This window comes from Phoca vitulina, unplaced genomic scaffold, assembly GCF_004348235.1.
Source record: "Phoca vitulina isolate PV1807 unplaced genomic scaffold, GSC_HSeal_1.0 scaffold17, whole genome shotgun sequence".
Taxonomy (NCBI): Eukaryota; Metazoa; Chordata; class Mammalia; order Carnivora; family Phocidae; genus Phoca; species Phoca vitulina.
In genome coordinates, this window is record NW_022589720.1 from 12,761,532 (window position 1) to 12,786,463 (window position 24,932).

Here is a 24,932-nt window from a genome sequence, read left to right on the forward strand (position 1 = left end):
CTTCTCAAAGCATATAAAAGATGAAGATTTGTTTTTCCTCTGACAGTTCTGAATTACAAAGCGCCTCTCTGCCCCTCCCTTGGAGGGGCCTGACCGCGATGTGCTCAGAAGTGAGAAACGTAAAGATCAGAGGATGGACTCCTGCTTCGGACTCTTTCTAAGGGAAGTTGTGGCATTTCCTGGGGCATGATGCGGGCTAAGACACGCTGGAGTCAGGAAGGAATGATCGATGCTTGCAAAGGAATCCTACTCTGTTTAAGAAATGATTCCAAACGGGCTAGCAGAGCACGCAAGTCTGGGAGCGGTCGTGGCCACAGTGGTACCAGACCCCGCGGAGTGGCCGCCCTCCCAAGCCAGCCCTCGGCCTGGGAGGAAGTTTGAAGGGAAACCCAGAAGGGCTCTGCGCAAGAGTAGAAGGAGGCTTTTGTCCTCCCTGCATTGGCGGCGAGACCAAGTTCTCGACAGTAGCCAAACTGTGGCACTGGAGGGATACAGATGCCCCGTCAAATTACTGCTCGGGAAACGGAAGCATTTCTCTTGGAGCGGAGGGGGCTGATTGTCTTTTTACGTCTGGAGGGAAAATCGTGATATGAAGATTCAAAAAGGAAGTACTGGACTAGTCAACTCTCCCAGCTATCCTGCCAACCAGTGTGTAACTTGAGCTGCCTTTTCCACATGCCTTATGATTCACGCCGATGCATCCTATCAGTGCCTCCTAGGCCACTGGGCAGCCACCAGCAAAGCCTCCTCCTACAATCCCTTCTGGGGCAGCCCGAAGCGCCACCCACAGAATGCTTTCGGTAGCTCAGATCCCAGACTTGGGGGGGGTGGTGGTGGTGACTTAGGTGGGAGAGGGTGCAGGCCTGTGAAAGGCTCGATCTGGGCTCCCAGTGTTCTGTGATTTACAAAAATCTACATATATTTGGGGTCTTACCATCAACTTTGCTGACAATTTTGAGTGGGGTGGGGCTGCCCTGCTCGTGGGGCCCTGAGAAGAGGTGGGGGGGGGTATTGGCGGCTGACATCTGTCCTCCCCACTTCCCGCAGAGGAGGCCCACCCAGATCACACTGGATTCTAGAGTCGTGGCTCTCCCACTCCACCAGGCATCCTCAACCCCTCTGTGCAGGACAGCGTCTACACGGGCCCTGAAGAACGTGGGGAACAGGACTGTTCTCTTGGTAATTGTACATTTTTCGCTCGGAACTTTTTGATAGATTTTATATCTATCCATAAATATTTTGTCTCTCTACAATGACCCAAAGGCTGCCCATTTTATGAACTTTGCCTAAATTTCTCTTTCAAACACACTCATCCGTATGGTTGATGGCCCTGCCTGACGACGCGAGAACCAAAGGCTCTCCTGTGGTCTCCAGCAAGCTTATTTTCTTTCTGCTCTAAATTATGGCACATTCCAACTTCCAATGCTAATTTCTTTCAAACTCCTTAAGTAAATATGTTGTTTTTCACAGAAAATACTTCAGGAAATATTGTCAACTTCTGAATCATGCTGAGAAGTGCCAGAGAGCATGGAAAATTTTAAACAAGAGATAGTCCAAAAGTCATTTTATATTTTGCTTGGAATGCATTAGAATTCTTTTTCCTGAGTTGATTTACTTTCTTAATCATGCTTTGCTTATGCTAATTGGTTTATATTTGTTGAAAGCGAGCCACAGGAAGGAAGACAACCTAAAAGCATCATTTTAGGAAGAAACAACCTGGGCATGAAACAGACCACTGGCCATCTGCAGTGAGAAGAACTCATCTGTGGTCACCGAGAGTTGGATTATCCTGAAATTCTTGGTCAAAATTCTTCACTTTTCCTCATATAATATCATACAATTAGAAAAGGTACATTTTAAGTTTCGTGTCAGTAAAAGGTTCAATCATGTGTAACTTTTAGCTGCTCTGCCTGGTGGGGTAAAAAAAAAAGCACAGTGAAGCAGTATCGAAAGTAAGAGAGAAATATTACCTTGGCTTTTTAACATGTAAACATATGTCTAATATAATCAAAGACCATAGGAATATTTGGGATTTATTTTTTGAAGTTCTATAATGAAATGTGAATATATTACCAATGGGTAACTCTACCTACTTTATTTGAGTGTGCCCAAAAACCTTGAGCTAGACAGATCACCAACTATGAAAAACAGATTTTTCAAAACTAATAGCTATAAGAATTCACATGAATTTTTAAAAATTAATTAGATTTAGACTAGAGGAAAATAAAACCTGACATTGGGGAGTATGAAATTTCTGCAGAAGGAGCATTTTTTTTTCAGTATTGACTGTAATTGGTACATTAAGGAGAAGTTATTTTGATCTGATCTTCATTCAAGTATATATCAGGTTATTTTTTAAAACTCCCTAATCTCTGCAGTTTTCAAAAGCAGGACAACATAAACAATCATAATATACTTTATTTCGTTATTTCAAAGGAGCCCTGAGAGGGATTTTTGGTTTCTGGTGGGTCCTTGTGCACGTCAACTCTAACCCCGTGTGCTTGTGTTTTAACCTGAGAAAAAGAGTAATAGGGAGAACAGGCAATAATAGCCTCAGTACTTTAGCCACAGACCCAAGTGACAGAGGAAGGCAATTTTCCTAAAAGCAATTTCTGGGAGCACTGTCTACATGAAAAAATAGAGAAGTGAAACTCCTTGAGTGTTTAATGGTATCATAGATGGGAGAAACTGGTCCTGAGTTCCTTACATGTGTGGGGGAATGCGGGATGTCTGAGAGACAGGGATCTCTGACCTTGGCCCTGTCTTCTGACTTCATGTTCAGGAAGAAGAGGTGGAGTATTTACAGGGCAGAGCTAGTCTGGGCCCCTGCCTACCACATCCCAATAGATGCCAGGCAGGACGAGCTGCATTAAGAGCAGGGCTCAGTGTGGATGTTCTTATTTTCTTAGGCAAAATTACCCCACAAACCTGAATAGTTAGACAGACTTTAAGGAAAGCACTCTAATGGTGTTAAATATAGCTCAAACTACCAATGAAAAGGTCAAAAAATGGATACCCATTTTTGTCAAGGTGTGGGAGAATGGGAATTGTCATCTGTTTGGGGGGAGGGCAAATTGGCAAAGCCTTTTTAGAGAGCAAAAATGGGGCATGTACTTATTACTCAGCCCAGACTTTTCACTTCTTGGAATCTTGCCTACGGAAATACTCATTGGCAACATTGTTTCTAATGGCAAAGACTGGTAACAACCTGAATATCCATCAGTAGAAGAAAAGTAAATGGTTGGACATCCATTCTAACAGGGAAAGATCGCTAGGTCATGTTGTTGAATGAAAATGACTTTTTTTCAACAATGAATAGTATGATCCCGCTTATATTAAAATACCTACGTGTCTGTATGCCCATATGCATGTAAACCCAATGAAAAAGATCTGGCAGATACACACCAAAATGTTGGGGTGGGGGAGACCATTCCACAAAGAGAATGACATAACAGAACGGGCAGTATGAGTGAAGTGGTCTTCTTTTAAACTTTATATATTCATAAAATGGGCTTATTTCAATATGTATATGTTTATACTATGTGGACAATTAAGAAAAAATTTTTTAAAAGAACAAAAGTGATCTAAGTTTTTAAATTTTATAAGCATATCTGGTCCCTTTCCTTGGTATATCAGGGAAGATCAAAACATTTTCCAGATATGGAGTTGGCACTAATTTATAGTGTTAGTGAGATTAGACATAAGCAATGCTGTCCCTATTTCAGGAATCCCACTAAAGTAACAGGGTTTCAGTCTTATTTTGTTGCTTCAAACAAGAAACAGAACGCACCTCATCAGGTTCTACCAGACACTGAAATGACTCGGTAACTTTTTAGAAGCAAGTTAATCAAATGACTCCCTGTCCTCATGGCTGACTCTCAGTCATTTCAGTCATTACTAAATGTATTCCTCGGATGGAACAAGCTTCCTCTGAACCACACAACCAATGAAAGGAATAGCCTTCTATTTTCTCAGTGTGCGAAGTACGGAGTTAAGAACCAAATCCCGAGCCCACAGCCTTCCGCCATGCATTTGCTCTTCATCTCTGGGTTTGCTAATCTTCCTTTGTCCACTGTGCAAATCTCAGGAGGGAGCCAACACCAGCTTGCTTTGGTTATTCTCCCTAAATTACTGCCCTGGGCTAACACAGCTCAGTGATTTAAATCCTTTATATTAGTTTCCCTGGTACACAATCATAGTTGGAATGCCAACTGTTTAAATATTTAAAAGAGCTCCCCAAGTATAATATAAAGTTATCTCTTTGTACTTCGAGTCCCTTAAGACACGTCTCCCTTTCACGGCTCTCTGTCTACCTCTCAGCCACCACCCGCACACCTTTAACACCCTTCTCTTAATCCTCTTCAGTTCATTCTTACTTTCTTCATCTGTCTTGGCACAGAGCTTCTTTGTTATTTAGGAAATGCCACCTGTTTATACAGGTGAGGGGAACTGTGCTAATCAAACCCTTACACATTATTTAATTTGAATCATCATCCAGGATCTGTGCTGTCCAATATGATAGCCACTAGCCACAGGTAGCTATTTATTTAAATTTAAGTTAATTTAAAGAAAATTAATTTTAAAATTCAGTTTCTCTTTCTCACGAACCACACTCAAGTGCTCGATAGCCAACTGTAGCCAGCGGCTTGTGTCTGTGGCACTGGGCACCAGACGGACATCTTTATCATTGCAGTAAGTTCTCCTGGACAGCCAGATCCAGACATCTCAACTCTAAAAATACCTCGACCCCTGGGAGAATTCAAAACTTGAATGGCAAGAAAAAACTGAATCTTGGGAAAGCAGAAAGGGTATTAATTAATAATAATGAATAAAAGCAAAAGACAAATTCACTATGTGTAGAAATGAGTAAACAGATTTCCCCAAGTAAATACATTTTCTACAAATCTTTATATTCTCTCTTTAACAATCCAGCAATAATCTCTTCCTAAGCACTACAACCACTGGCTGGATTATAACTTTTTTTTTTTCATTCAGGAATAAGCTTCTATGGATTTTCACAATTATTTTTTAAACGGAACATTTATGAAGCTCTCAGTCTGCTCCTTCTCATTTAGGTATAAACAAGTTTGAAGAGCTTGAGCAAACAGGAATGTGGGAATGTTTCCAAGTACTTTAAGGCCCTCTGAATGGGAAGCCAATTTTACATCCTCCAACAGTGACAAGGGGGCCACCTCCCCACTTGCTAAGCATCTACTCATCTGTCAGTTTGCTTGGTTATCACTTCCCCTTGAAATCTGCCTGGAACCACCCCCACCTTGCATGCAACACCCCAGCATTCATGTCTCCCCACTTTATCCAACTACCACCTCCTATGCATCCTTCCAGAACCGTGTACAGCCCACCGTCTTCTCATGACCTACTGACACACCTGTCCTCCTCTGTGGCTGGGAGCTCCTCATGGCCAGGAAAGTGACTGGCCCTGACTTGTATTCCCAGCACCTAGCACTGTGTTTGACACAAAGAAAGTTCTCAATAAATATTTATTAATCTGAGCTGAGCAAACTGGACCCAAAGTTATAAACATGCTTTCCACCCTAACTCAGACTCTTTTTTTTTTTTTTTTTTCCACCCTAACTCAGACTCTTAAGTCCTGCAGTGAGGGGTATTTGAGGTATAATCAATGTAATCTACTTTGTTACTGTCTACATTTAATTTAACAGACATTTGAATTCAATTGAAATGTCAGCAGGAGCTATTACTGGTTATGATCCAGTTGGCTATTGATAGCCTACTTGTATTTGCTAACTTGACTATAGTAGTTTCTCAACTTCTTGAGAAAAAAATAAGATTTTCTCTGGGCCCAAATAGACCATTTAATGTGATTACCAAGTCACAGGAACAATGCTGTTCAATCTGAATTCTTAACATTTTTCAAAATACAAATAAATCCTTAAATGATGAAATATGGATTTAATAAGTCAAAATGTAATGAAAGGTACTGTCAATATTTAAAACTTCAATAAAAATTCACTCTCCAAAGTGTAAGCCAGCAAAATATCAATTGGCTTTTGTTCTTACAAAACTTAACTTTATAAAATGGGCAAATACCCAAATTTCAAAAGGGAAGCCCAAATATGTCATATTCTGCCAAAAAATCATTAGCTCATATGCATGTGCTTTTAAAACCAAAATTTAATAATTTTGATTAAAAGACTGGCATTAGCAATCAAAATTTAAGACCTAGTAACTCAGCACTAAATGCAAGCTGTGAAAACCAGGAAAGTGAGTTCCTAAACAGAATGTGTGTGTGTGTATATATATATATTCCTCTCTAGTGCTGTAATGATATCAAAGTCAAATGGACTCTTTCCCTCCAGGCTGAACTGGAAGCCTAATGGTTCCATTGTTTTTTCATCTCTCCTTTTCATATCAAAGAAATACCACATTTTTATAACATTGATGTTGAAGGACTGAATAAATACGATCTATCTCTGAACTTACTGAGGAATTTGTAGAACAATTTTGTGACTCTCCTTTATTTAGAGCAATACCCTGGAAATTATATTTGTATAGAGACTTAGCATTTCCAAATGCTTACAAGTGTATTATTACATTTAATCAAATTGTTTATATACCTGATTAGCTCAATTATTCAGGCAACATCTGCTCAGTTTACATATTACTCATGACATCCCCCCCCCCCACCCCATGTCTTTTTCCTTCCTGGTCTGAAATGTGATCATTTTCTTTCCTATTAGTCTTGTACTAGTGGCAAGGGAGGAAGGAAAGGAGAGGAAATTCAGGCTAATCCTATTTTAAAATTTATAGAGTTCTTTTAGAAAAAAGTCACTGAGAATATTAAAACTTCTAGTTAAATTAAGGGTCTGGTGAGTAGAGGCATGAATTTAAATGATTTAAACTATTTTAATATTTGTGACTTATTCAAATACCTTTCATTTGTAACTTCCAATTAATAACATAATTGTTTATAATCATTATTTCCTCTATTTAGGCTTGTGTGCTAGGGATTATTATTTCTGTCTTCATGGGTGAGGAAAGAGGACACGGAGAAACAGCACTGATCTGTCCCAGCAGGGGCCCAGATTGGAAACCAAGTCAGGGGATCCCAAATTGCACCATTCCCTGAAACCAGTGTTTCCCAAGCTTTAGCACGTGTGAGAATCTCAGTGGGCTTGTGATGCGCAGATGGTGGGGGGTGGGGGGTGGGGGGGTGTCCAAACCCTGAAATTTCTGATTTGGCAGATGGGGTCGGGCCTGAGAATGTGCATCTCTTAAAAAGCAGCAGCGGGGCCACACTTTGAGAACCAACTGCTATAAACCATGGCTGTCTCTCTCAGCTCTTTACAGCCCACTAAGCTGCAATGCACATCAGAGCAGAGAAAGTCTCCTCGAGACCCTGTGGGCCTCTACGTCCCTGCCCCCCACGGCTAACCAGACGCCATCACAGTGCCAGTGACGGGCACCTCACACACCCCACATCAGTGCTGCATGAGTGGGCTTCCGTTTTCTCATGGTCCGGGGGAAACAGCAGATTGGCCAAGAGAAACGTGTAAGTAACCTTTTCTGGTAGGATCTGTTTAAGCTAAAAGGTTTGATCCTTTATCTCGTCTAAGCCACTGAATTTATTAACCAAAACAAAGAAGCCCAAGACAGAAAGGAAAACTGACCCCTGGTCCCCACCCCTTCAAGGAGCACTTACGCCCTCGAGGAATCTGAGTCACATCGCCACGAGGTAAGCCTTCCAGGAGTCTGTGGGTCCTCTCCCCAAATGCACAGACCACCACCACCGGCACTGTCAATGCTTCCCCGGCTTGCTGAAGAGGGGCTGATTTGCTCTCATTCCGTAGAAATGAATGACTGTCCTGATTTTGCCCACCCCCAATCATTTCCACCATTCCTCCTTCCTTTCTGTTGCAAAATAAGGCACCTTAAATGGACATTATCCTGTTCATTTTTTCGGACTCCTTGGGAAGAGAGATGCTATGCTTTTTTGAGGGAAGTGGCCAGATTGTGACACCCCAGATAGGTAAGTAGTTGGAGAACCAAGATCACGTGAATCACAACATTCTATACGAGATCCCACTGATGAAAATATAATAGCTGCAAGAAATGGATTACTGACAGTTAATGTGTAACGTCATGGTCTTACCTATGCACACTAGATCCATAAAACCATACATTCCATAGCAGATTTGAAAAAGGATGTCCTTCCTCTGCCACACTGCATAGGGGCTGAAGGCTGACCAAAGGAGCCAGGTCACACTCGCTATTAAGAACAGGGATCCTAGGATTACAGCAATCATCTGAACTTTCTCAACCAGTGTTATAGAAATGCTTTGCCACTAAAAGAAAAACAGAGGCATGTGAGAAAAAGGTGCTGCGTTTAACTTAAAAAGAAAAAAAAAAAACACATTTTCAGCCCCATGTTTCTCTCCATCATGTTAGACCCTTTTCAATCTGATCAGCCCCCACATGAATTTTTCCATTTCATCCAGGATATAAAAAATAGACAAGCAGGTAAAGATTAATGAATTGCCTTAGCTTCATTATTTTCCGTAATTCACCGTTCTGCAAATTTAATCTAGTTTTATTCCAGATAACAGTACTGGGAGTGAATGGCTGAAGAATATTTAGTACCTGGGATCACATTATTATCTTTCACACATGCATGAAATTAAATACACTCTGAAGATATGTGTTGAAGACTCCTCTACTTGGAAACTTATTTTGCTCTTTAACACATTTGGCTACTGCAAAAAGGGGAACTGTTTCTTGTTTTTGCAAAAAAAAAAAAAAAAAAAAATGTAAGCAACAAATAAATAAGTTATGTAAGAACATCAGTTAAAAAGTCGTTAAAGTAACACACTAGAATTTTAAGGGAACTATAAGATTGTACATTATCTGTTATTGGTACATTTCATATACTCAGATATCACTGAACTTTAATTATCTAACAGGTAATCTGTGAAGCCATTTTTGTCAAGATTTAGAATTTGTAAACAAACAGAGTACCTTTGAAATTCACAAACTGTGTAAATACCACACTATTCAATGGGGAGAATAATTTGGTATCCTAAGTATCGGTATTTGGGAGGATTTTACAGTACAAATGATCAAAAGTCTTTCAAGGGTGTTATCAACTTGAAAGAATTAATTAGTCATGTTCTCCCTTTTGCATAATTGAGACAGAAACAAAACTAGAATTGCTATTACGGTTTGTCAGTAAACAATGAAACTCAAAACAACCTGCACAGTTTCATTCTGTGTGAAAGAGCTCTGTAAAAACAAATGAGCTTGAAAAATCAGTATCCATTGGGTGAATCTGATATTTCCTTAAACTCTTTACTTACCTTTAAGTCTGAATATGTGCATCCCAAATGGCAAGTCTATCACCACCCTTCCCTCTCTCCCTCACTGCTTCTGTCTCTCATCATAAATAATTTACTTATCATATTTAAATATACCCTTTATCCTGCATATTCATGGATATTGTTAAATTCTACATTTGTTAAGGATTAAATATCAAAATGCATTTGAAATATTTAATTCTCTAAAGTCATTTATTTTTCCTTTAAAAACTTCAGAACCAAATGATAGTTTGGCGGAATTCTACAAGAAGGGTATTTCTAACAATTTTAATATGCAGATTCACTTGCTGAAAAATGGCTTTTGCTTTTATAATTCTGGATGAATAATAATTAAATTTGTCAATATATCTTATCATTACAATTGAATCAATTTATTTCAATTATGTATTTGAAGTTTTTTTTTTTTTACTAGTTTCCTGACATAATCTTAAACATATTAATTTCGAACTGCCTGGCAATGGAATTTAAAGCCATTTTAAATTTGGTGTCACCGAACAAGTATAAAGTGTCACTATTTGTTGGTTTTTAGTCTCAGGGCTCATTGAAATCTGCATTAAATACAACAACATGGTAAGCAACACAGAAAACTACTTCCAGCTAACATCCATCCCAGATGGATGCTATCATGTCTATATGCATTGTTACTCTTTATCAATTTATTAATTACATCAGATAGATGAAAACAAAGCATACTTCTAAACTTATGGGGCAAAGGTACACAAGTTATGTGTGTGTGAGAGAGAGAGATTTTCACATGGTGAGCCATATGTTTCAAAATACATAAGCCTGAATCATAAGAGTCTTGGGTAAGCAGCAGTGAGTTAGGAGGATTTATCAAGAATGGTACGGGGGTGTCTGGGTGGCTCAGTTGGTTAAGCATCTGCCTCAGGCTCAGGTCATGATCTCAGGGTCCTGGAATTGAGCCCCGTGTAGGGCTCTCTGCTCAGCATGGGTCCGTTTCTCTCTTGTGCTCTCTCTCAAGTAAATAAATAAAAATCTTAAAAAAAAAAAAAAAAAGAATGGTCTTACTGATATCTACTTTCCTTTTCCAGAAATCCTTTATGTTCCACATTCATCCTGTAATTTTAGTGGAGTTAAATTTGGACAGCTCAATATTGTACAATTAATTATATTTAGCTTCAGTTAGGCTTACTAATTAATTGATCCAAGACTGCCTGCATGCCAATTTAGAAAAACATGGTGGTCACAGGCATATGTGATGAGGTCCTACTAAACACTCAGGGGTTCGGTGAACTGGTCAGGATGGATGGATGAAGCTGAGGTGTCTCCTGGGACACAGGAAATTGCGGTGGTTCACATCTGAGAGTGAGCATGACTGCCGGCCACACTGGGCCTGGAAGCTTCTGACGCACAAAGCTAAGCTGTTCCTTGGCAGGGAAGGAGAATGAGCAAAGGGGCAGACTTACCAGGAATAAGAAATACTGATGTTTCACACTTGTTTGAGGACACCAAATTTAAAATGGCTTAAAATTCAAATACCTGGCAGGTTGGAATTAAACGTGTGTTTTAAAATTATGTCCTGAAAGCTAGGGGAAAAAAGAGAACAATTCTCAATTTCAGTACACTGAGATGCTTATTTATTATTATCATAGAAATTATCTTTTGTGGTAGACATAGGAAATAATTTGAGATTTTTGAAGCTTATTTCTCAAGAAGGATAAACTGCTCAAAATCTACAATAAGCTCCCTGAAATTTCTGGTTTTATATCACTCCAGTAATAACGCAAATATGCCAGTATGTCTAAAAGTGCTGTGATGTTCTTCATACACTGATGAATCTTAAAATTAGCACTATTTCACTGAATAGCTAATGAGGGCAAACCATTATTGAACCCAAATCATTAAACTGATTATGAACATAAGGATTTTCCCTTTGAATGCTGATATCATCTTGGTAATTTCTTTGCCCATTATATAATGCTCTTTCTTACTGTTACCATTATGCGAAAAAAGTGGGATTATTCACATTCTTCCCCTAGGAAAAATAATGCTGCCTTCCACCACTAGGAAACACCCACATGACGCCTTTGCCCTGGGAGGTACACATTATCTAATGGGCTCAGCTTCAAGAAGCTGTGTTAATGGACCATTAGCTTAGACAATAAAAATAGAAGATGAGTCTCTCCGGGCTTCTCTCTCTATCCCAATGGTATCCAAGGCCTGGATTTCAGTCTGTAAGATATTTCGGAATCTTGAACAGAATTTGTCAACTGCTGAACATACTTTTCACCTCTAAAACTTAATATGCATAGATGTATGTTTACAGGTATGTGTGTATGTATGTGTACGTGTGTATGTATTTATTTAAATTTCTTTCCAAGTTTGGAAACGTAAATCCTATAACAATAAGCAGATTGACTCTAAATAATTGCTATTATTTATTTCTTTCCATAATATTTGAATATGTTTGACTTTTATATTCCTGAAAAGATGTTCACTTCTACAAAAATTATTGGATGTATTGTTAGCAAAAATAACAATCTTCTGAAAGTTCATCCTCATTTGGTGTATAGAAGTAATTTAAGGATTACAGCCTATATTTATATAGGATCAATATGTCCCAGGCACTTTTCTAAGAGTTTTTTTTTTAATTAATTTAATCCCCACAACAACTCTGTGAGGAAGGTATTATTATTATCCCCATTTTAAAGATAAGTAACCTGACGCAGAGAGAGGTCAAACACTTTGCCCAAGGTTACACACCTAGTAAGGAGGAAAGCTGAGATTTAACCCAGGCAGTCTGGCTCCTAGGTTCATGCTTTTATGTTATATTTATATTATATATTTATATATCCTTGAACAACACGGAGGTTAAGGATGCCAACCCCCCACACAGCCAAAAACCCATGTATAACTTCTGAATCCCCCAAAACGTAACTACTAATAGCCCACTGCTGACCAGAAACCTTAGCAATGGCAGGGGCACCTGGGTGGCTCAGTCAGTTGAGCATCTGGCTCTTGATTAAGGCTCAGGTCATGATCTCAGGGTTGTGAGATCAAGTCCTACATAGGTCTTGAGCTCGAGCTCAGCAGGGAGTCTGCTTGGGGAGTCTTGCCTCTACCCCTCCCCTCCCACTGCACACACACACTCTCTCTCTCAAATAAATAATAAATCTTAAAAAGAAAAGAAACCTTAGCAATGACATAAACAGTCAACTGACTCATATTTTGTAAGTTATATGTATTATATCTGTATTCTTACAATAAAGTAAGCTGGGGGGGAATGCAAATAAAATCATAAGGAAGGGAAAATACATTTACAATATCATACTGGATTTATCCAAAAACATCCATGTATAAGTGGGCTCACGTGGCTGAAACCTGTGTCGTCCAAGGGTCAATTGTACTATATAATAGTTCTACTGAGCTCTGATGACAATGAACTACATACACCCCATCTTTGCAGTGACACCACGGTTTTCCTGGGAACAGCTTCAAGTCTGTCTTCTCTGGTCTCCTGAAATAGCTTTGCAGCTGGAGTGCTAGCCATGAGTCATTCCCTGATACCAAGTGGCACCCCAAGCCTACGTTCCTAATGAAAGGAGCCCCGTGAAGGAAAGCTACGTGTGTGGCTCAGTACATATTCCCAGCGCCTGGCATCTAACTGTCGCAGGAAGGATGAAAAGAAGGGATAGAGGGATATGACGAGGAAGAGAGGGAAGGAAGGAGTAGGGAAGGAAGGAGTAAGGAAGAAAGGGAGGAGGGGAAGGAGAGGGAGGGACATGTACGCTCCCCAATTCTGCTTAATCTGCCTCCCTGTATTATCCCAGATGCCATGTACTTTTCATTTTGGTCCCTCTCTGCCTTTGAGCATGTTCCTTTCTCAGCATGCTATGCCTTCCTCCCTTTTCTCACGGGTGGAAATCTCTCCCCCATCCATAACTTGCTTTCATGCCAACTCTTCTAAAAAGCCGTCCCCTCCTCTCCTCATGCAGAATCCCTCTGTCCGGACCCCATAATCGACTGTTTGTATTTCTGTTGAGTGCAGATTTTTTTCTTGCATCCCAGATGATTATCTCCCTGTTGTCCACAGACTGTAAGTTTCACGAAGGCAGAAGCTAAGTCTCACCCAGAAAATACTTGACTCCTTGTTATCCTGACTTCAGTTTCCATCATCTATCTGACGGCCACAATCTCATTCTCTGCACACCCATTCTGTCCTTCCTACGGGATCAAGTCCCAGCTCTGGCCAAACCACCACTGAGTAGAGAAGTGAGAATTTAAACTCCGATCTCTTTCCAAAGCCCAAGTTCTTTCTAAAATGCCCTTCTCTCTGCCTGTATAAACTGACATATCCTACATCTGAAAGCAAAAACAAACTGGGCATAATTATACCTCTCTAAAAGGTGTTGTTGTACAGTTAAGGAAAAGTCAACATATGCAAAAAGCAGTCGAGCAGAGCAGAGCCAACGCAATGGGACCAATTGTTTTCTAAATGGCGTTCTCGAATGAATACTTCTTCGTCTGAATGTTGCAGTTTGTTAAATGAATATTAACATTAAGAAGACAATCTCAGGGAGATAGATCTCTTTTATTTTAATGAAGTTTGAAAGGAATTAAATAAATTCACATTGGAAATTGTTTAATATTCTCATTATACACAGCTGTTCAGAGATGCACCAAGTAAGGTCCACCAGTCCTAAAAAGACACAGACAATGTACATGGCCCAGAATTGGGTATCACTGCGTATGAGGGTCCATGTCAGTGTGGCATTCTTCATGGGAAATTAAATAACTATCCCAATAATTACCACAGACTTCTTTGAAACCATGGCAAAATGGTTGCCTTTCCCACTGAAATCTAATTAATTAGCACAGATTTATAACTTCCTTCAGAGAAAAAAGGACGAAAGAATAAGCTGGGAATTTTCTTTAAAGAAATGATGGGAGCCCAAGCCAAGGTAAGACCAAGTCATCTCCTCATATAAATCACTTCCAGCCGGTAAGACAAGAACTGGAGAAAGGCATATACTCCATCAGGCCTCCAGGAAGCTATTTAGAAAGATGTACCTGTCATTCCGTTGTCTGAAATAGTTAAGGCACCTTCTCAATTTAGAATCCAATTTCCTCCCCGAAAGTAACACACACTCAGAGGGAATGAAATTGAACTTAAAGAAAGTAGATTCGTTCAGTTTGCATTAAATCCTTCATTCTAAAGTACTGTTTCACCTTTGTTTTTAAAAGGCAAGCCAGATATGAAGCATAAGCTAACAGATTTGTAGTATGATGATTTATGGCATGCAGAATGACAGGTGGGATTACTTACCAGTGTCACAGGAGAGAACACCTGCTCTTAAGAAATGTTTTCTTCAGAAAAATGAATTTAGCTAAAACCTATTTTCAATCATCTTAGATGGTGTTTAAATTGAACCACTATAAGTTGGGATTTGAAATGCTGGCAGAAAACATCTCTATGTGTAATCAATCTGACATGAAGGTACAACATTCAGTTAATTATATGCCCATTCTTTGTAGAGTTGTATTTATAGGCTGCATATTAAACATGACTTCATGGTTTGGTATGGGTCCTCTCTGCTAGAAAAACGTCTTCAGAAACTTATCAGAGATGAAATAAAAATTAGAGCAAAAAAATTTGCTTTGCCTGAGAAAGGTGAAATTTTTTTTTTTTTTGAGAAAGGTGAAATCTAAACAACTCAGATGAAATAAATAGAAAAACATGGAACTGCTTCTTTAAAATAATTAAGAAAAACTGATAAAACTCTAGTAAGGCTAATGAAGAAATAAAGGAGGAGATATAAAATGACTGCTCCTAGAGGTAAAAAGAGTAATAAGGGTATATAATAAACAACCTTATGCCAATTAAGTCAATAACATAGGTGAAATAGATAAATTATTTGAAAAACATAACATCAAAACTGACTCAAGAAGAAATAGAATGTATGACTAACCCTTTACAAAATAGTTGAACTTATAATTAAAAGCCTTCCACAAACAAATGAACAAACACCTCAAGGACCGATGGTTTTACTGGAGAATTTTATCAAACATTTAGAAAAAAAAATAACATCAAAGTTACATATACTCTATTAGAAATAAAAGAGGACAGAATAGTCCCCAACTTATCTTATGAGGTCATGCAAAACCGTGATACCAAAACCTGAAAAAGAAAAGAAAATTATAAAAAAAAAATTCCAGACTAATATTCCCTATGAGCATAAATGAAAAAGTAATCCTCTACAAAATATTAGCAAACCAAATCCAGCAGTATACAAAAACAATAATGCATACTGAGTGAGTGGGGCTTATCCTAGGTTGAAATGTTGATATAACAAAATGTCAATCTATGTAATTAATGATATTAAGAAACTAAAAAATAAAAGAAAAAGAAAAAGATCCTCTTAAAAGATGCAGCAAAATTATATGACAAACACTCATTCAAGATGAAAACTAGGAATAGAAAGAAAACTTCTTAACCTGAAAAGGGCATTTACAAAGACTTAAAGCTAGGATCATACTTAATGGTGGGAGGAAAGAAAGAATGGTTTCTCCCCTAAGATCAGGAACTGGGAAGAGATGTTCACCCTTATTACTCCTATTCACTAGGAACTAGAAACCCTAGTCAATGGAATAAGTCAAGGAAAAAAAAGGTATAAAGATTGTAAAGGAAGAACTATAAAATTATTTCTATTTGTAGATGACATGATTATCTATGTAGAAAATCCTAGGGAATCTACAAGAAAACCTAACAGAATTAGGAAGTTAATTTAGCAAAGCCTCAAAATACGAGGTCAATAAACAAAGATCAATTGTGTAAAATACCAACAGCAAAAAGTTGGAAAATGAAATTACAAAAAACAATACTACATAAAAAATACCATAAATCACAAATGACCTAGGACTAAAATTTTTAAAAAAGAATCTGCAAATCACTGCTGAAAGAAATTAAAGAAGACCTAAATAAATGGCACTTATGAAGACTCACTATTGTTCAGATAATTATTCCCCCCAAATTTAGGTTCTACAGTTAAAGAAGAAGAAAATAGTATCAGAAAAACAATGGTTTCTTGTTACTGTCTACAGTTTCAAATCAGAGGCCACTGGTTTAGAATGATTGCTAATCAGTTGATGTTAGCAATCTAATTTTAACTCACAGTGATTAAAAAGAAAAACAAATCTCCAAATCGTTGGTTGCAATCTCCACAAGAGTTCAGCAGAAAACCCTCCGGACTTACTTTCTTGTAGGGAACAATCTTTCCCACTGTTCCCTTGGCTGGTCGTAATGCACATCCTGCGAGGCACCACATCCTGGCCACAGAACATCATTTTGTTTAATTAAGATGCCTGGAACTAGATCACATGACCAAGACCAACAGAACAGCTGAGAAGTGGATGGGCAACTCCCCATGTGTACTAGGGGATGTCCTGAGGGTTTCATGTTATTGTACAGAACTCAGAGCACCAATGAAATTTTTTTCTTCCAGAAATCTAGAAATCCCAAGAGGTTTGACAAGCCATGTGCCAGGACTACAGAGATTGTACTCAATATGGTTTGCAGCGCAAGGAGAAGAAATTGAGCACTTCAAGGTTAAGGGCCACCTTGGGGGAGGTCCTGGGATGAGTGTCAAGGACTAAGTGTCTGGGACCTAAGATTAAACGAAGTAGGAGAGAAATTTTCTTTCCCTAGAATAAAGCCCCTGGAAGAAGATGGCCTCTAAGACTTCACTCTGGTAAGGAGGTTCTTCCCAGTTTTCCTCATGACAATTAGGCTCGATTGTGCTAGACATAAGAATAGGCAAGGCTACACTTTGACTTCAGGGTCAGGAGAATAAAGTCCTGGATGAATTGGGACAAAGATAAAACTGGTCCAAGGCCATAGAGAGCACCAAAGGGACCACAAATCCAGAGCTAGGTAGGCCAACATGACCAGAGAGTCTGCAAAGTTTGAAAATTTAGTTCTGGCGGCTGGGGGCAGGGGAGGGGAGGAAAGGAAATGAATCTAAAGTAAAGGTTTGGTTACTGAGAAGCAAAACCAGCCAAGCCCAGAGATGTGGAGTGGGAAGGGATGCTACATGGGAGGGGCATCTGTGAATGGCCAGGGACCAAGACACTAACTACACAAGTGAGATGAGCCTTCTAAAGAAATGCGTGTCCAGAAAAACCCCTGGAATAAAAGCTGTCCTTTATCTCGATGCCAAATCTTTGGAATAGGAAACTAAGTCCTGAAGAATATCCTATTTGGCTGTCTCCAGACTCACAGGATGATAGTAGATCAAAGGAGTAGAAGGTGTGAAAAGTTTTCTTATAAGAGATGAGTATCCTTTATTGGAAAGTTTTGTCTGAGAAAAATCTCTCAAACGACTATTAACAGAAGCAATGACTTTTGAACTAATAAGCATTACTTTAGCAACTATAGGGCACAGAATCCATGAGAAATACCAAAGATTCTGGATCTCACTTAAGATAAAGTATATTGATTCTCCCCCTTTTTCCTTCTTAATTCTTCCAGAACTGTTCCCTATCTCATCTCTCAATGTTCTCTCTTGTTCAATTGTTTTGATGGTTATAGAGTGTCATAATTGTCAAAGGCTTGTAAATCCACATTTAACGATCCAAAAGTTAAGATAAAAATACACTTTAGCTCTTCTGTGTTCAAGACCTTATATTGCCTTTTCCCTCTCTGTGTTAATTCTTTCTGTAACAAAAGCAGATACTATCCATTATTTCAAATCAGGGAAATCTGCTCCAAGTGCCAACTGTCTAATAGTGTTAGTCTTAGTAACTAGATTTTGCCCCATATGAATCAAAAGCGTGTCTCTATATAATCCATTTCTAGTTCATTACTCTTCTCAATATTCGATATTAATTATGTTTAAACACAGATTCCCCTGGAGATTTCTATCTAAGTAATTAGTAGGTGGTAATAACCATATTTATGTGTTTTCTCGACAAAGAGTTGAAAGCTACCTTTGTTAAAGCTTATTTAAACTCTCAGTGGACTGTTGCTGTTTTCAGTCTAGAGTTTGGAGCAGAATTTTCATGGAGAGAAACTATCTTCCCATTTGAAATATTTGAGCTCATGTCACCCAAACAGTATATTCTGGTGGTCAGAACAGCGCCCTTGGTAATTAGGGACCAGAGCATGAGGAATATCACCTCTTCTGTGGAATTTATGCAGTCTTAACAAAGTGACTTTCTCTTAGCTATGGAGAGGCAGCATCATGTGCTGGGACAAACAGACGGCTGTGAATTGGCTCTAATAACAAGTGAATTCTTCTTATAAGGATCTCCAGTGTTCTCTATAAAATGACATTTGACAAGGTATCTCAGAAGAATTTTGTCCTGACACTCCATGCTTTGCTCCCCTTCCTTAATTGGGTTCTGGGGACTGAACGAGTGGCCGTAAGACCATGAAGTCAGGAAGTGGCAGCGTCAGGAACAGGGAAGACACAGCCCATCGCACTGAGTACTGAACGCAACGTCTACTACATGTAACTGGGCTTTGCCTCAGTTCTTGGCCGGGGAGGCCTCACCATGAGATGACGCCACCAACATAAAGGTGTGCACGGAATGGCATCCGCTTTAAATTTCTGATGTGTATAAGTGTATCCCTTCAACATATACTTACCAGATGCCTGGTACATGCCAGGCCCTACAGCAGTTACTAGGCTGAGGAAAAATCCTATTCTTATGGGAATCACTATCTAGGTATTAAAAAGAAACGCAAAAGGCTTTTAGGACAAGGCAGCAGGTGAGCTGAGTTTGAAAGGATGGGCAAGACGCATCTGCCCAGTGGAGGGTAGGCTAAAGACGTGGGGAGAGATGGGAAAGGCAGACAGGAAGAAGCATGTGCAAAGGAGCTGACACATCTGGAAAATAGTGAGATTTTTATTGTTGCTGGAGAGTAGAGTCCATGTGGGCAAGTGGTGGCAGCCAGCTCCTGAGGGGCTCCCAGGATTGGCTGTGGAGTTTGAGTTTTATCCTCTCAGGCAATGACTATTAGACAATCACGAGAAAGAACCAGGTCTGAAGATGACAGGATGTCTCTGAGGGGTTTACCTGCCTGGCTCTGCTCTTGCTTCTGGTGTTTCCCAAAGAGGGACACAATGTATCCCATCCCACATGCTCTTCTGCCATGTGGCCTCGCCCATTCCCGTTGAGAAAGAGCATCGATTTCTCCCCTCCCTTGAGTAACGAATGCTCTAACCAGCAGAATATGGCAGAAGTGACCCTATATCAATTCCAAGCACAGACTTTAACTGTCATGCAGCTTTTCTTCTAAGAAGTGTGACCACCTCAAGACTGCCATGCCGTAAGAATCTCGAGCCATGAGAAGTTGTGGGTAAGGACGATGTCATGTGAAGAGGGAGACCAAAGAGCACTGAGGCACTAGACATGTGAATGAGAAGCTATCCTGGAAGTGGCGCCTCCAATCGCAGACCCTCAGCAGATACCACAGTGATCACAGACGAACCACCCAACTGAACCCTTTCCAAACCACAAAATCATGAGCAAAAGAAGATAGTTGTTTCAAATCACTAAGTATCAGGATAAGATTTTTCAACAGCAAGAGATGAGGGGAACCCCCCCTTCACTGATCACTCTTTGCATCGTGGTAACTGCGGGAGCAACAGGCTAAGAATCAGAAAACCAGACTCTTGGTCTGTCATCAACTCATTCCAGTTCCCCAACTTCTCGACCCTCCTCACCCCCACTTTTAAAATGAAGATTTCAATTAAATCACCTGGTAATGCTCTATAATTCCCCCAAATACTCCTTTTTACTATGTAACTTTACCTTCCCACTGTGCCTTTTACCCCTGCCCTTCTCCTCCCCATATTACCAAGGGGTCCTAAGACAAATTGTCCTTAAAAGCATGAGGGTTTCTTGGGGGTAATGGAAATGATCTAAAATTGGAATGTGCTGATGGTTGCACAAGCCAAAGCATTTACTAAAAATCACTGAATTGTGCATAAAAAAATAGGTGATTTTAATGGTATGTAAGCTATGCCTCAATAAAAACTTTTTAAAGATTTATTTATTTATTTTAGAGAGAGAGAGAGCTAGCAGGAGGAGGGGCAGAGGGAGAGGGAGAGAATCTCAAGCAGATTCCCTGCTGAGCATGGAGTCTGACATGGGGCTTGATCCCAGGACCCTGAGATCAGGACCTGAGCTGAAATCCAGAGTCAGATACTCAACTGACTGAGCCACCCAGGCGCCCCTGAATAAGACCATTTTTTAAGCCCTCAAAAAAGAATCCTTAAAATAGCAAAATGAGTGAAATCTTTTCAGCAATTACTTGCTTGGTTGGTGTATGCTCTTTTATTATAAAATACTTGAAATGAGTTTACTTTTTAATTAAATTTAATTCCTAGTGCAACACAACAGAGAGGGGACCCATAACGCCATTTACCCAAATTCACTCTGCTCAGCTTTTCAATTCCTAGAAAGGTACACACTGGATAAAGAGTTTAGATTCTAGGTGAGATTTGAATACAGGGTCTGATATTTCCACCTCTTTGCCATATGACTTTGGACAAGACCACAGGGACTCCCCGGCAATCACATCTGTGCACACCATGCTGTCAAAGCAGAGATACACTGCATAATCGGAAGCCACAGAAAGCATAGAGCAGGAGGTAACATGTGCCCTGGGGTTTGGAAGCATCAGGGGAAGTTCATTAGGCAGAAAATAAGGTACCAGACAGAAGACCCAAGTACCTGCCATTCTTTAGCTTTAGATCTGCTTCACCTTCACCTTATCATTCACTCACTTTTCCTAATAGTTTTGAGTTCTCCTCTTACACTGAGTTTTGCAAGCCAACGGCAGTCAAAGAATGACTCACTTAGCCAGTAATGTGAATAATCCAGTATAACATCTGGTTTCCGCCTTCAAGTAGCCCACAGTCTCTTGAGTGATTAGCCCAGTGCATGGCAAGCAGGGGGGCAACAGGTACAAACAATACAGCATGTAATTAAGCCACAAGCCAAGCGGAAGGGATTGTGAGTCTCATGGGGGGGGGGGGGTGGTGGATAGACACCGATGCAAGCTAAAGCAATCTAGAACGGCTTCCTGGAAGAGACAGGCTGGCCTGTGAATGGCAGGGAGAATTCGGAGATGTGAAAATCTGAGCTAAAACCTGAGCAACTCGAGCAAGGCTCCCAGGCAGGAGAATGAACAAGAGAGGTGCCCAGTTTTTAAAAAGGGACTGGGAATGCAGGACGCCGGAAGAACTGAGAAGTGAAAAGTGCTGTGTAACACCCAGCAGTATGACTCATTTTCTCCCTATAAGTCCTGTTGTCCATGACTATCTGTTTACACATCTGTCCCCCGACCCACCTCACTGTGAGCTCTCTGCAGGCAGGGCTGGACCTTCCCGATGTCAGAGTCCTTGTCACTTGGCAGTGTGGTGACATGCTGGCAGAACTCAAGAAACATTGGGTCAATAATGAGGTTAGGTTTTGCTTCTTCTCTTTATGTGCGTGACTTGTTCTGACAGCATGAAAAGATCCCAAAAGCCACTTTGACTTTCTAATTAGAGTGCGGTTCTCAACCATGGATGATTTTGCCCAGGGGTCATCTAACAATATCCGGAGACATTTTTGCTTGTCATTCCTGGAGATGGTGCTATTGGCCTCTAGGGGTTAAGGGGTCAGGGAGGCTGCTCAACATCCTACAACCTGTAAGTCAGCCCCCACAACAAAAAATTGTCTGGCCCAAAATGTTGCTAGTGCCAAGGTCATGAAACACTCTTCTGGTCTATTACACTTAAAACTAAAATATGCTGTGTTTGGACTGTTGGTGCTTCAGTTGTATTCTCTTCTGAGCAAAAGAAACGAGGGGGAAAGAGGGGGAAAAGGCCTGACTCTTTTCAAGATAATTGCACTTAGTTTCCTGGGAAACTGAACAGCAGAGACATCCAAGGTGTGCCACGGGTCAGCTCATCAGCCAGCAAACTACATTACATGGTCACTGAGTCTGGAAAATGTGTGAGAAATGGTGCAGAGAGGATGATGTCAGATGGCGACTAATGCACTGATACACACACGGTGCCCAGTTAAACACAAGCACACACTCTCTGTGATTCTGCAGGCAATCAGCTACATGTATATATTAGCACTACATGCTAATTTTTAAAATGAATGAGAGGTGATTCAATAAAGCATTGATGAAGGGGGGAAAGGCATGTTGCTTAAGGAAAGATTTCTTTGTAACATGGGAGAGAGAGATAGGGATGGATGGACAGAAGAAAGGGAGGGAAGGAGGAAAAGGAAAGGAAAGGAAAGGAAAGGAAAGGAAAGGAAAGGAAAGGAAAGGAAAGGAAAGATAGGTGGGTGATGGACAGATGAATGGATGGATGGAAAGAGAGACAGACTGAGCTACCCTCATCCAAGGCCATGGCCTTGGTCACTATAACATCCGTAATGCTGTATGGCCTTCCCACATAGTGTCTCCATACACCGTAATCACCCAGATTACTGGAAACTGTTGGCCTTTTCTAGTTTTGATTAGGAATTGGAAAAAAGCTATCCAAAAAGATTAGGATGGTGCTAATATTCTGGTACCAACCTGGATTAGGCCAGCTTTAGGCCTTGGAGAGAGGAAGCTGCCCTACAGACTAAACTCCTGTGTTGTAGAAGGAATAGCCCTTTAGACAGGAGGGAAAGGCAAAACAACCTGGCTCTGAGAGCAATGGTGAGCACAGAAGAAAAATGTGTCCCCTGGGGACCAAATTCAGCCTAGTCCAGCTCTGAACACACACAATTTAGAACTTGTCCTCATAAAAGCACATTTGGAAGGAGGCAGAACGCTCCTCAGAGGCCCTTCATTTTAAGGAAGAGAAGAGAGTGGTCCAAGCAGAGAAGCAGAACGTTGTGGCAAGGCTGCCGAGCTGGCCAACGGGTCGGGAACACGAGCACCAGCATGGGTCCTCGGCTACGGGGACTCCGGACATACCCCGAAGCCTCGCCCTTCCTAGCTGGCTCATCTTCTCATTCCTGTGGGCTCAGTACGATTCACTCTTCATCCTGCCGCTTAATAACTGCCACTCCAGGAGAGCCAGCCCGTTCCTTCCAACAGTGGCAGAAACCTCCTGCCCCGTGACCCTGGACCGTGGCCAGAGCCCTGGCTGCAGGTGAGGCTTTTACAAATCTGCACCTGTACTTCTTACGGAAGTTCTATCTGGAAAACATTCCTAAATAATGAGTGTCGCAGAAGGAATGAATAAGAAATTATCCTCCTGACAGGTGAACTGGCTTTGAAGCCACTTTACTAATGAACAAGATTTGTCTGCCAGAAGATGCAAAAGCAAATTTTCTAGCGTTTTCCCTCCCCGGAAAGATGTAGAGTGAAAAAAATCAACTAAGTGTTTTGAAGATAAGAAGAGAGCTTAAGGGAAGCACTATTGATATTTTTGGAAATCATATTACCATACGGTTGCTTTTTAGGAGGTTATGTCCCTAGTGAAGGATAATTTATTCTTCAACAAACTTCTTTGACAAGTTTTGCAACCGAAAGTAGGAGCACATGACCAGAGAGCACAGCATGCTTTGCAAATAGCAAAATAAGGCAACTTGTTACCCCCACATAATTAATAAATTATGAAATAGCTGTGATAACATTAAATGAGCCCCTCACTAAAAGAAATAAAAGCCTTTATCTGGGCATTTTAGGGCAAAGACCAGAAGAGGGCGGGCAGGCGTCGGGTTGTGGTGGTGGGTCCAGAACTTGGAAGGTCCTGTCTGGATACCTGCCAGGGAAGAGGAAGGGGACCTGTGGGGGGCAGAACGGTTCCCAGGGAAGGACAAGCTCCAGGTGCAGAAAGAAGGAGCCCAGAAGGTCAGATCTGTTCACTTGCAGAAGCCCCAGTGGCCTGGGACGGGGAAGAAGTGAGTGCAGCACGGAGAACGGCTACTACGGTGGTTCATGGTGTGATCTCTGGAAGCTGCTCCCACTGACATTGAAAATCCAGGAAGGTGAGAGAGTGGGCAACACAGAATGGGGCCAGTGTACGTCCCGGCAGCTGGGGCCCATGAGCGAAGTGTCTCTTCCACAGCTGCAGAAGCAGAGCTCTGTGTGAACAACTTGATGGAGACAGCATCTGTGTAGTGTGTGCGTGTGTGCGCGGCCACTAGCCTGTGTCCTCCCCCCTGACAGTGGCCAATGTCAGAAGCCTCAGTGTAGCTGGACCTCAGTGAGAGTCCTAACTGTCATTTTCTGTATAACGTGGGAAATGTGCTGGACATTTCAGAGCCTCATTCTGCAAAACAGGGATAATAATACTAATCTGTAGAAATGCTGTGAGCATCTCAAGAGATAATTTTTATAAAATGCTTAGCAGCATCTCTGGCACGTAAATGCTCCATGAGCAACATCTAGCTATTAACTGTGAAGAGGACGGACTTCCCAGAAACTCGCCAGCTGAGCTCTGAGTGAGAGCAAGCCCAGACACAGTTTATCAAATGCACAAATACAGCAACAACCCCCTTTTTTTTTTCCAGGACCATCAGTGTTAACTTATCAGTGAAGTCCCATTTGGGGACTATATTTTCTTTCTGGTTCTCTAGAAAAACTGGGCAAATTATATTCCTCTATTTTGTTAC

At 40.7% G+C, this 24,932-nt stretch overlaps 1 protein-coding gene across 1 annotated transcript in view; it reads right to left on the reverse strand.

The window, feature by feature from the left end:
- MARCHF11 (membrane associated ring-CH-type finger 11) overlaps positions 1 to 24,932 on the reverse strand; it is a 97,955-nt gene that overhangs the window by 14,839 nt on the left and 58,184 nt on the right. The window contains exon 3 of the mRNA XM_032415276.1: positions 8,132 to 8,324. Within this exon, the coding sequence (XP_032271167.1) occupies positions 8,132 to 8,324 (193 nt within the window). The remainder of the gene's footprint in view (positions 1 to 8,131; positions 8,325 to 24,932) is intronic.